At 31.1% G+C, this 13,784-nt stretch overlaps 1 protein-coding gene across 1 annotated transcript in view; it reads left to right on the forward strand.

Moving 5' to 3' along the window:
- Nucleotides 1-8,918, forward strand: part of LOC115887866 (potassium channel subfamily T member 2) — a 314,018-nt gene extending 305,100 nt beyond the window's left edge. Inside the window, exons 25-26 of the mRNA XM_030907381.1 lie at nucleotides 2,350-2,927; nucleotides 8,747-8,918. Coding sequence (XP_030763241.1) covers nucleotides 2,350-2,927; nucleotides 8,747-8,850 — 682 coding nt within the window. The 3' untranslated portion in view covers nucleotides 8,851-8,918. The remainder of the gene's footprint in view (nucleotides 1-2,349; nucleotides 2,928-8,746) is intronic.
- The last annotated feature ends 4,866 nt before the right edge of the window (nucleotides 8,919-13,784 follow it).

Consider the following 13,784-nt stretch of genomic DNA (forward strand, 5'->3'; position numbering starts at 1 on the left):
TAATTAACTTTAATCTTAATTTTTTTAAACCAGTACCTTTTGACATTATTTTTCTGCAGTACTAAAATCCACTATTTGCCTATCGTGTGATGTCGATATTTTACAGGTACTTCAGTTTTTAGTATATTATGTTTAGTACGATCCTTCTACCATATACGAGATGCACTTATCTACGACGAGATGGTATACAAACTTTATTAATGGTAACTTTATTGGTGTATAAGACTTTCTGCCTGGGCAGTGAGTATTAACTATAAACTGGTGCCCTGGGTCTACAGTTAATTTTCACTCGATTTTTCCTCCACTTGACTTCAAAAGAAACAAAACACACGTAATAACACGAATCAAAATGCATCATCTTCCAAAACGCAGGGTATTTGACATAAGTTGACACAAAATTATAACCTATAATTTGGTAAGACTTTGACATCTCTCAAAAATCTAAAGGTGAGCTCATGCGCATTAGCGTCCGTTTGTCGTTCATCGTTCCGTCAAACGAATAAAATTGAAATATGATCTGTCATTTTTGAAATAAACCAATAAAACTGGTTAAAAACAACAAGAGACGACGCATGCCGGATTTATATTTAAAACCATCCATAGTTAACTTAAAAATTATTAGAAACTTTTTTTAGTAAAATAAGTAGATTGGTATGGGGCAAGGTATGGGGGTCATCTGCTTTTCTTCTGTCATCGTCTGTCGAAATCTTACCTGAGAAAAAAAAACAGAGTATACTACCTGTGTATGTCCAGTTTTCAATATACAGTATATAAAAACACTAAATCACCACAATACACCAAAACACTTTTACTTTTACACTGGACGCGCGTTTCGCTAACCATGTTAGCATCAAAAATTTTGAATTTATAATCATCTGCTGATGATGCTAACATGGTTAGCGAAACGCGCGTCCAGTGTAAAAGTAAAAGTGTTTTGGTGTATTGTTCTTTTTTTGCTGTGTAACACCAAAGGTTCCAACCCTCAACTGTAATACAGTATATCCCCGGATTATCTTTACAAGAGGAATTTTTTTTTATTGACATTTTCAGAACAATTATTATTCATCTTTCGTAAATTTTTTTGCTAGTTCTAAAATTGTTAAACCCGTTTATAGTTTTCCATATTTCCATACCGTTTTAGAGAAAATTGAGGAAAACATGAAAATATGGTTGAATTTTTTCCAAAGTCCTAAAAACCAAAAGCCGTTTCTATGATAATATCAATTCGATTTCATTCTTTGATAGATGGTTATTATTACCTTGTTATTACCTATGATTAGTGTCATATTTTTGACTGTTGTGTTAAAGTTATCATATTTTTCGATAAGTTATTTTCGATAAGTTTAACCTTTCCATAGCATTGAACTAAATAGATGTTGTGCTTTTTTAATATTTTAAAATAACAAAAAAACATTACGTTAATTAAAATTCTATGAATCTACGTTAATTAAAATTCTATCAAACAATGAAGACGAAGTTATATTACCATATAAAAGCGTTTTGATTTTTAGGACTTCAAAAAAATTTAACTATATTTTCATGATTTTCTTAATTTTCTCTAAAATGGTATAAAAATTTGGAAAAGTATAAACGGGTTTGACCATTTTAGAACAAGCAAAAATTTTTATGAAGATTGCATTGTTCTAAAAACGTCAATAATAAAAAAGTTTTTCCTCTTGTAAAGACAATCCGGGGACATACTGTATAGACTATAGACATACTAATAGATCTACCTTTTCTACCATAGAACTAAATTCATAGAACATTAATCCAGTATGTTACATATTTTTATAGGTGTATTTAGTTTCTAGTGTTTTTGTAGTTCCGTTTTATATTCTAAATTTCGAAAAAAAAATTATTTGGGCATTTTAAACAATCACTAAAAATAGTTATATCGAATACCATGCTGTATTTTGCAAGTTCAATGAAAAATTAACCTGTTCCTTTTTGACTTTTATATCTCTACTATATCTACTACTATTTAAATAGATCTTGTATTTGAGAGGACGAATTGACGTGATTGTTATGAGTATCTTGTCAAAATTCCAACAACTTGGAATGAAATTGCTCTAATCATTATCCTTCAATTCTTCTCCAAGTCCAATCTTTTCAATACAGTGCAAGGAAGTGGCGATCTGTTATCATTCGGTATAATATTTCTTGTCTAGTTATCAGTCTAAACTTCTGTTGTTTATAATACTGATTTAATAGATCAACTGTTTATCTGCGAAGGTGCGAAGTTACAGTTGTGTCACAGTTATTATTATATTTTTGTTGTTTGTCAATTGTAAATTTATTTTAATATTAAGGTTTAGATAATATAAATATTAATAGAACATTCTTTTTTAGTTACTTGGTACGGCCTAGTCCATTCTCAGCTCAAAAAACTTTCGAACGACACAACAGTCGAAGAAAATCTAATATAAGTTTCTGTTCTCAAAGTTTCTTACAGCAATTAGGAAGTTCAAATCAATTAAATAATCGTAGAAGTTCCGGATTAGGACTATCCGGTTACCAGTCACCAAGGCCACCTCCCTTAGCTACTACAAAATCAAATTCGCTATCGTTGCCCGATAGCCCAACAGTTAATACACATCAGAGGGGTCGTTCCAACTCTCTACGAGTTATAGATGATATTCTTCTAAGAAGATCGAATTCGTTAAGACAGGGCCTTCCAGGTCTTGGCAATCCTCGAAGGAAAAGTAGTTTGGAAGACATTGGCCTAACACACTTTTCAACCAACTTCCAAAAGCCAATAAAGATAGCTTTTAATAATAGTATCGGGCTCGAAGTTACACCTCCAGAGGAAAACAGCCCACCTATAATGTCAAGCAATACGGCTCTTATAGTAAACCCCTCCCTAGTACCAACAATAAATATGGGAAGCACACTTAGTCTTCAATCATTAGGAGGCCCGTCGCCTTTTGGTAAGAGTTTATGTTAAATTTTAAAGTATGTATTATAATAAATTTAGATATTTAGTAATTCTATTAATTATTAAATTAATTTTTATAGACGTGAATATGAGATTATTATAGCGCACATTTTAAAATTATTTTTATTTATATACCTTCCACTAGAAACCTACTAAACAACGGAAAATAATTAAAAAAACTAAAGTTTTAATTTTATAATTTCAATTTATTGCATATATTTATACTCAGGACATCCGTCATAAAATACTAATTTCAAAACATAATGTTATAGCCTATACTGTGTGGTTTTGGAAATATGACAATTTCGGACATAAATATGTCCGAAGATAAGAACATATTTATATATTTCTCAACATCATCCAATAGCACATTGTTGATGGTATTTTTAGTTAGAAGTAATTTATAATAGTATACTCTTATATACAATTAAATAACAGTTTTGTCATCGCTACCCCCGTTTACTCTGCTCGGCTCCTTTATGAACTTCCAAAAAATGATTTAGCACAATTCAAGCTATACCGGGTGCGTCTCAAAAGTGGCTCACCCCTATAACTTTTTTATTTTTTCTGTTAAAAAACGAGATTCGGTATGTTAGTATATGACATAAATTAGGATTGATTGACGTATTCAATTGTTTTCGGTCACTTCTTCTTTCACTGGAAATGACTACAACTTTTGATTTATAAATGGCACCCTCGGTATTTTTTTACTTTATTCGATGGAAAATAACACTCTGAATAGAATGACATATCATATGTCAACTTTTGACATTTTTGCATATGGTTTATTTGAAATTATAACTTGCGGTTCGTAAGGAAAATTTGAATCGAAATACCAAGTGTGGTGCCAAATTATTCGTAAAAAAATGCTTTTTCCGAATATGCTAATGAGCCACCCTTGACCCATTAGAAAAAATTGAGATAAGATTAAAAATACGATTTGAGCATTTTCTAACTGGGCCAGGACCAGACACTAAAAACATTAAACGATCAAATCTATTTTTCCAAGACTCCTTGATTAAGAATTAATGTTTTTAACATAGCCATGGTACCCTAATTTAAAATTCAATTTTGTTTTAAGCAAGAATGTCAAAAGTCGTAATTCTATTCAGAATGTCATTTTCTATCGAATAAAGTAAAAAAATTCCGAGGGTGCCATTTAAAAATCGTAGTAGTTTCCGGAGAAACACGAAGTGACCAAAAACAATTGAATACGTCAATCAATCCTAATTTTTGTCATATACTAACATACCAAATCTCGTTTTTTTATCTGAAAAAATAAAAAAGTTATAGGGGTGAGCCACTCTTGAGACGCACCCGGTATACTTACAATCAAATGGTCCGATTCTTGTTATATCTCCGAAACTAAAATTTTGTATTGTATGCAAACTATGTCTAAAATTAATTTATCCCAAAATATGCATAAAAAAATTAGAAACCAGTATCTCCCCCTGTATTTAGAAACCAGTTAATGTGAATCCATTATAATACAATCTACAATCTACCATTTATAATTATTTGTTAGAGATTATTCAAGGATTGTGCCTACCAATAATATTTTGCCTATTTTTTAGTACTTTTAAGAACATTATTTTTTATACGACTAGCCTAGAAAATGCAGTTTGACACACGGAAAACACGATCTGAAATTGGCGTTTTGCAAACTGTTGTGTGCTAAGGATTTAGCGCACGACATGTGTCATTTTGCACACGACATGTGCCAATTTTAACATTTTTAACCTCCAATATTTACCTGAAACGCCAATTTAATTTTAATATTTAAATATTGTACTAGGTATTAATTATCTGTGTATATACAGGGTGCTACAAATTCGAGGTACGAGCATTGGTATCTCGGAAACGGTAAGAGATACGAAGATGGTTAAATTGGGGTAAAGTTGCGCTTAAGGGTGTTTACCAAGATGCCATCAAAAAAGTTTTAAAAATTTCAAGGATTGCTGAGTTTTTTGAAAAAAGCGGATTTTTTTGAAAATTAATTTTATTTTTTCCTGTCGTTATTTCTTAGAAAATCAAAAAACTAATTGCACATTCTCGTAGTCACTTTATTAGGGCTATCTGATAGTATTTTTAGTTTTTCAAATTAGCTGATAATTTGTGAGATACAGAGGCCAACTTAATTTTTTTAAATACGGACCTGCATTTTTTATTTGAGGTTTTGAAAGAACTCGGTCTCCTGAGTACAATAATATACCACACTTGATACTTTTTTTTTTGTTTTAGGTACCTTAATAATAACAAAACTATTTAATTATTATTTAAAATAATTTCAAGTTCGACTCTGGTTTTTTAAAATTATTTAATCTGATTATATTCATCGCAACAATATGGATCAGCGCTAATTAACATTGACTAAGGAAAATCGAGCCAATTGAACGATTCAAATAAATAATATCCAGGTCAGCAATTTAAAATATTTTTTTTTTTTATTGTGAATTTGAAATCTCAGTGTGCGATCTAATAATATGCATAATATTAATCATAGTTTTTATAAATAAATCAACTTCTACAAACTAGTTTCTAATGCTCTACATGTTCGAAAAGGTTGCCATCGTCTCTGATGCACAAAAGTGTATTTTTCGTTCAATCTTATTTATAGCTCTTTGAACATAATATCCTCTTATACTTCCGAATGCATTGTGTACTCTTTATTGCAAATATTGAAATGTATTGTCACTTGTATTTCACTTTTAAAAATGACGTCAAGTAATGCCCAATACTTTTATATTATTTGATTGCATTTGATTTTCCGTATTCAATGTTTTACCCCACGTCATTGTTAAGTTTGAAAGCTTATCAATATTGTAACGATGAATAGATTAAATATTTAAAAAAAACAGAGCCGGACTTGAAATTAGTTTAATTAAATTGTGTTCAAATGTTCGAAACAAAAAAAATATTAAGTGTGGCATATCATTGTGAGACAGAGTTCTTTGAAAATCTGAAATAAAAAATGCAGATCAGTATTTAAAAAAATTAAGTTGGCCTCTGTATCTCACAAATTATCAGCTAATTTGAAAATCTAAAAATACTATCAGATAGTCCTAATAAAGCGACTATGAGAATGTGCAATTAGTTTTTTGATTTTGTAAAAAGTAACAGCAGGAAAAAATAAATTAATTTTCAAAAAAATCCATTTTTTTCCAAAAAACTCAGCAATCCTTGAAATTTTTAAAACTTTTTTGATGGCGTCTTGGTGAACATCCTAAAGCGCAACTTTGCCCTAATTTAACCATCTTCGTATCTCTTACGGTTTCCGAGATACCAATGCTCGTACTTCGAATTTGTAGCACCCTGTATGTACCTATAGTTTTACAGTTAAAAAGTTAATAAAAATAATTTGTTTAGTTTTTAAGTTTTTTTAACATCTGCAACACATAGTATATGTATTAAATCTTTATAATATGCTGCAACTGCTGCAACTACACATAGCAATACCTACTCTTTCTACGGTTCTCATTTATCTAATTCTTTATCCAATTCTTACAAGATCTTAAAGAACTATTTTTTTAAGGTGACTCACCTTTATAACTTTTTTATTTTTTCAGATAAAGAAACGAGATTTGGTACGTTAGTACCGTATGATCGAATAAAAACGGCGTCAGTGATGGCTATGAAATGACGATCGATGACATTTCCCATATAATTTTACATATAAAATGACAGCGATCTTCATTTCATAGCCATCGCTGACGCCGATTTTATTCGATCATACGGTATATCACATAATAACAGTATTGATATACGTATTAAATTAATTTGTTTGAATCCCGTTTCACCGTTAATTACTTCAACTATTGATTTTTTAATGACACCCTCGTATTTGTATTACTTTATTCCATATTTCTTCAAGGGCATCAAAGTTTTTAATACTAAATATTTACTGAAGATTATTTATTGATCAGATACTGTGTTGCAATAAGAAAAATTTGACTACCTTATACAGAGTGTCCAAAAATTTATATTAAATAATTACTAGCTTTAAACGGCAATAACTTGTTTAATTTCAGTGGAACACCCTATATATTTTACGTGAATCAAATGCACAATGTAATTGTCTATCAAATTGTATTATACCTGTTTTTACCCATCTCTTCAAGTTTTCGTAGAAAATGCATTTTCTTATAATTTAGATCTCCATGGAATATTGACATTTCAGATTTTTTTATAGCGCCATATATGTACAAAACGTACAGGTGGTAAATATTGCAAGCCCATTGGCAAACAAAAAAAACTATTTAAATCTTTGTAAAAGAGTATACCATCCTATCCACCATTATTTCCGACCAAAAACACCAAAAATTAGTTAATTACATACTTTTAAATTATTTTAATTAATAAAGTATTCTAAATAAATGTGGATTTGGCTCAGAAATCAATATAATAATAAGTTATGAAAATGAACGTCTCTGCACGTTTCTATAAATAAGCGTTCGTCAAAAAATGAAATAAAATTATAAAATTTATAAGGTGTTACTTTTTACCACACTGTCTAATACACACCAAAATTCAGTTTTTTAGTATTTGGAGCAATTATTATATTAATCAACGTAAAGAGTCAATCAATGTAGTTTGAATACTGGGATCATATTAATTGGTCCTCTTTAACAAAAAATATTTAAACAGTTTTTTTAATTTTTAATTTTGTAAATATAAGCCAACTATATCGAATATTAGTATCTATACCCTTTGAAAATTTGTTACATCTTTAAAAATTTGTTACATCTTTAAAAATAAGCTAAAAGGTCAATATTTCATGGGTATAGTGATAAATGAAGTCTAAATTATAAAAAAATGCATTTTCTGCGAAAACTTGAAGAGATGAGTAAAAAATGGTTTAAAGCTAGCAATTATTTAATATAAATTTTTGGACACTCTGTATAAGGTGGTAACTTTTTTATTATTGAAACACAATATCTAAATAATAAATAATCTTCAGTAAATATTTAGTATTAAAAACTTTGATACCCTTGGAGAAATGAAGCCTTAACATTTTTACTGCAATTTCATAAAATTGAAAACATTTCAAAAACGGTAAGGTTTAAGTGTGATAAACCCTAATCAAATTTTTTTAACCTTTATCAAAAATACAACTATAATATTTTTTACTTATTCGGGACACTCTGTATCTTGTAAAAATATTTTTAAATTGTAGCTCTAATAGTACTTCAACAAACCCAAAACTTACAATTTGTAAAAATCTAATCGTTTAGCTTCAATACTCCGTGTCGTATGTGGTAAACAACCCTGTATATCAATTTTTGATGGAAGTGATCGAAACGAATTCAGTACGTCAATCAATCCTAATTTGTCATATGCTAACATACCAAATCTCATTTTTTATCAGAAAAAAATAAAAAAGTTGTAGGGGCATTCTTGAGAAATACCCGGTATATTATTGATCTTGGCTCTAGAAAATAATACCTTCTCTATAAATAAATAAAATCAGAGAAAAAAATTAATCAGAGAAAAAAATTGCCTTCAATGGGCTACAAAATTACATTCCATTAAAATCGCAGAATTATATCTGAACTCCTTAAAATTCAAACTCGCAGATAGGATGAGATTATCACGGTCCTAGTTTACAAAATCACAATCGCAGCAAAATCGCAAATCACAGGAAATTGGAACTCGCATCTATAATAATATTGGTTGCCTAAATTGAAATTCGCAAATCGGTTGCGATTGCGATTTTAAAATCGATGCGATTGAATGGCAGTTATCCCTACATCGCTCATCTCTACAAATAACCTTGTAAAAATAATTTTCAGTACCTAACCTAATATTTTATAGGGGGTGTAAATGCTGCAAATTACGGTGATTCCTGCCCACCTACGCCAACTGTATTGCCTAGTTCTTCGAGCGATGCGCAACAACTCCAAGGGACCATAGTATGATATAACCTAATGTGGGGGAAAAGAGGAGGCAGCTTAAGAAAGAAGTGGCTGTAGATCTCTACCCTCACCTAATGCTTACGCATATTTATTTTTATATATAAATTATTAAAAGAAAAGCTTGTATAAATTAATTTAATAAAACATCTAATTGCTAATCATTAGATAAATTGAGATAAAATATAACGCAAAGGGAAGTGATACAATAAACACACATAATAATAGGAAAATATAGAATAAACGAAATAATAATAGAAAAAATAGGTACTACATATAGAAATACATAATTCAATTATGACTTAATGTACATAAATTATCATCAATGTACATGTAACTTGTAATAAGTTTTTATTTACTATTATTATAGAAAACAATAAGGAGATTGGACACGAAGGGTCTAAGAACTCAAGATATTTTATTTAAAAAAACCTTATACAGAAATTTATTTGCATATGTTATATGTGGTTCTGACCGAAAAGTTGTCTAAAATAAAAGTAAAGACTATGTCAATCCAAGTAGAATTTCAGTTAATATATGCACTATTAATACGTGTGTTCTTTAAGCGCATTATTTTTTTTTTCTATTCTTGATTTAAATTTGCTAGTAGTCAATTAATAAACCATTTTAGGTACATATAAAATTAGATCATCAATTTTAACAGGTAATTTGGTATCAATACAGACAAATTTGACACGAGTAAAATAGAACTTGTTCCTAATAAAAATAATGATTATAATTAATGGCAAAAAGACCCTTTAGAGACATGGCTATTCACTTAAGAGAATTAAAAACCTTGATAGGCATATTATATCAGCAATCGTTACTTTAATTATTATAATAAAGAAACGAATTCTTAATTAATTAACAAATGTCATGTTTTTATACTTGCTGGACAAACTCTGCCGGATGACACAGAAATCGTTCACAGACTGTCCTTTCATTTTTTATCGTAAAAATTTCAAACATGTAGCATGTAGTTTTTCATCAAACTCTCATTTTCAGATGTCATCATAAATTTAGTAGTTTGAGTTTGCGCGGAAGTGAGCCCAAGATAATTTTTGTATGAAACACTTTTTTATTTATATTTACATAGAGGGTAAAATTCTATTTTCAATGATACAACTCAAGTTTACAGTATTTTTCAATATAGTAGTACATACATTTACTTACAACTCAATTACATACAATAAAAATTCTCTTTTTTTTTGGTATGTAATTGGCTAATTGTGGTTTCACCCCTTTAGGTCAGTCGGTACGTCGTTTTAAATAGGCCTAGGTGGAAATAATTAGGGGCAAGCTGCAATATACTTATTCTCTTAGGGATTAGGCCTATAGGGGGAAACACTTAAAAAAAGCGCGCCGAGTGCTCTAGCGCCAGGTGGTGTGGAAACGAGCACAAGAAAATCACAAATTTGTACTGGCAACGCAGCCTGCAGCTGCAGAAAAGCAGGATTACACTGTTCGGTAGTGTGCAGTTCGTGCCAGGGCATAGCGTGTTCAAATTCTGAAATAACTCTAGAAGATCCAGGGGATGACGAAGAAATCGATTCTCGATTAGAAGAATTAATGACCAACGAAAAAAAAAATATCGAAAACATAGACATTGAACAAGAACCAGATGAACAGTTTGATAAAGAATATATTGATGAGTCAATTGATCAACCTTCTACGTCAAAAAAAACAGGCGGTGAAAATACATACTTATAAAGCATAGCATGTCATATGGATATAAAAATAGAACATTTGTAACGGCAAGTGGATTAGGCCTATAGGGGGAAACACTTAAAAAAAAGCGCGCCGAGTGCTCTAGCGCCAGGTGGTGTGGAAACGAGCATAAGAAAATCACAAATTTGTACTGGCAAATTATTCAAATTTACATAGAATCAGTTTCTCATATTAAATGAACCACTAGAAAATATATGCTTTGTATTTAAGCGCCTGTATCTCGTTAACCTGTTCATGCACGAAATTGGTAGAGAACTTAAATAGCTTTCTTTTTGGTCTCTTGCAAATTTTCTGTACAGCGCACCCAGACCGAGTTATTTAAAAAAAAAACATAAAAATGTCATAATTTGACAGGATTTTCCAATATGGCGGCCAAATCCGGGATCGATAGACCGTGCAAATTTAGTAGAATATTCAACAAAGCAAAACAAAGAGAATAAGTGTTATTGCAGCTTGCCCCTAATTATTTCCACCTAAAACCACTTGTCGACTGGTCTACTTGTACTTTCTATATAATAAATTAAATATAATTAACTATCCAGATATAAAATCGATATTGCAGGGTTATCGGAAACACATTGGATAGATCAAGGATTCTTCAAAACTAGTCTTAATAACTACGTCTACTTTTTAAGCGCCGATCAACAAAATTATACTGGTATTGCAGTCATTGTGTCCGAAAAATTACAGAAATATGTTTTGGATTTTAAAGCTATAAGCGACAGAATCATGGCCTTAAAATTGAACGCCAGGCCAAACCCAATAAATATTGTTCAGATGTATGCTCCGACTGCTGCTTCGAGCGATGTCGACATCGACCATTTCTACCATGACCTAAGAAGCTCTCTCCAAAACATTCCGAATTAAGAGATACCCTTAGTAACCGGTGACTTCAATGCTAAAATTGGAGATACAACTGATAACGAACATATTAAAACTATTAGCAAATATGGTATCGGTGTAAGAAATGAACGGGGTGAACGCTTACTTGACTTTGCAATCGAAAACAATCTAACTATAATAAACACAACATGGACTAGTCCAGGAGACAGAGTACGCAACCAGGTAGATTTTATTCTCTCTAACTCGAGATAGAGAACCTCGTTCAGGACAGTACGGATTTACCCCAGAGCAATATGTGGCTCGGATCATAAGTTACTGACAGCAAAGATTCGTATAAAGTTAAAAAATGTTATAAGAAAACCAAGACCAAAGCAGATGGAGATCCCCGACGTAACACATTTTCAACAAGAACTACTGAAAATATCGTGGAACATTAACGAGAACACCCAACCGCAACAGATTTGGATAGACTTTAAAAATTGTCTGAGTAATGCCACTTCTCGACAACTAAACAAAAGACAAAAAAACAAACATTGGATTTCTGACAACACATTGCTAAAAATTGAACAAAGACGAGCATTAGTGCAAAGTGGTATAAAATCACAAAATGAAAAAGATAAATATAGAAAAATAAATACAGAGATCAAACACAGTTGCACCATCGACAAGAACAACTACTATGAAAAAATATGTCAGGAAATAGAATCTCACGCTTTAACACATCAACCAGGGGACCTGTTTAAAAAGATAAAGTACCTTACAAGAGAATTCAAGCCAAATACATGGGCAATAGAAGACGAACGCGGATAACTTAAAACCGAAATTAACGAAATAGTGGAACGATGGCAAACATACTGCGGTACACTATATATGCACTAGTTGCTCTTTCCACAGTGATATAATTAATGAAGAACCAGACATACTAAAATCGGAAATTGAAGCAACAATAAAAGTCCTAAAACATCATAAAGCCCCGGGACCAGATCACATTACGGCCGAAATGTTCCAAGCGTCGGGAGATTTTGGTGTGGACATCGTGCATAAGTTATGTAATATGATATGGCATACTCAACAATGGCCATCAGATTGGACCGATTGTTCCATAATAACCATCCACAAAAAAGGATCTCCAGCCAAATGCGACAACTTTCGTACCATTGCGCTAATGTCACATGCCAATAAGATTCTTCTTCATATCATTAACGAAAAGCTAAAACCGTATATTCAAACCCAAATCCCTCCAGAGCAAGCAGGATTCACAGGAGGTCAAGGAACATGTGAACAAATTTTGAATGTCCGTCAGATTATCGAAAAGGCCTGAGAATTTAACAATCAGCTCTATATTTCTTTCATAGACTATCGAAAAGCTTTTGACAAAGTCAAATGGTCAAAACTATTGATGGTTCTTAAAGAAATGGGCGTGCCTCTTCATTTCATTTCATTGATCCAGAATCTCTATACAGGGTCTTCCAACAAAGAGAGAGAGAGAGAGAGAGACTTTCTATATTTCAATAAACGCTTTAACGTGACTAACGTGAGTATTCATAATCTCAAAATTTCCCCATTTCAAATTTGGAAAAAAATCACTCTACGAAGTAGTCATTTTGAATAATAATAATAACTTGTGATATATAATTGAAAAAAGACTTTTCAGTTCTATGTAAATTTGGATAAAACAATTTATTTAAAATTCTTCGATTGGTTTTCGGTTTGAAATTAATATTCGACTGTTTGTTAATAAAAAACCGTGAATGTGTCAATGAAATAGCTGTCTGTACAAAGATTGTACAGCATGTCCGATTTTGTCTCTCCGTATATTAAAATAATTTTAACTGATATTAAAATTACCCCCTATACCCTATTAAAATCATATCTTCTCGTGTCACAATTTTAGTTACGATACTCCCTCCGAAATGGCTTGACCGATTTTGATGAAATTTTATATGTATAACCAGTAGGTCTGAGAATAGGTTGTTATCTATTTTTATACCCCTAAGTGATAAGGGTGGCCCACTCCAATTTTTTTTGACAACATTTTTTTTTTTTTTTATGATGTGGCATTAAAAAATACATACAACCTTAAATTTTCACCCTTCTACCCTCTACCCCTATTTTTTAATAGCGATATTAGTAACTCAATATTTTTTAACCCCGTGAATAAAAATGACTGTTGCAACAACAACATTTGCCGGGTCAGCTAGTAAAATGTTTCTTAAAAAACTTTGGTAATACATATAAAATATTCGCTTACTATATTGTAACTTTAGTAGTCATTTTTACTTAAAATTTTTAACTTTGTAGTATACAAACCATACTAGCAAGTTACTCCCGAGAACAAACATTGATAACACAAGTATACACGGTTTTGG

The sequence above is a fragment of the Sitophilus oryzae genome, unplaced genomic scaffold, assembly GCF_002938485.1.
Source record: "Sitophilus oryzae breed Bouriz unplaced genomic scaffold, Soryzae_2.0 scaffold_649_pilon_pilon, whole genome shotgun sequence".
NCBI lineage: Eukaryota > Metazoa > Arthropoda > Insecta > Coleoptera > Curculionidae > Sitophilus > Sitophilus oryzae.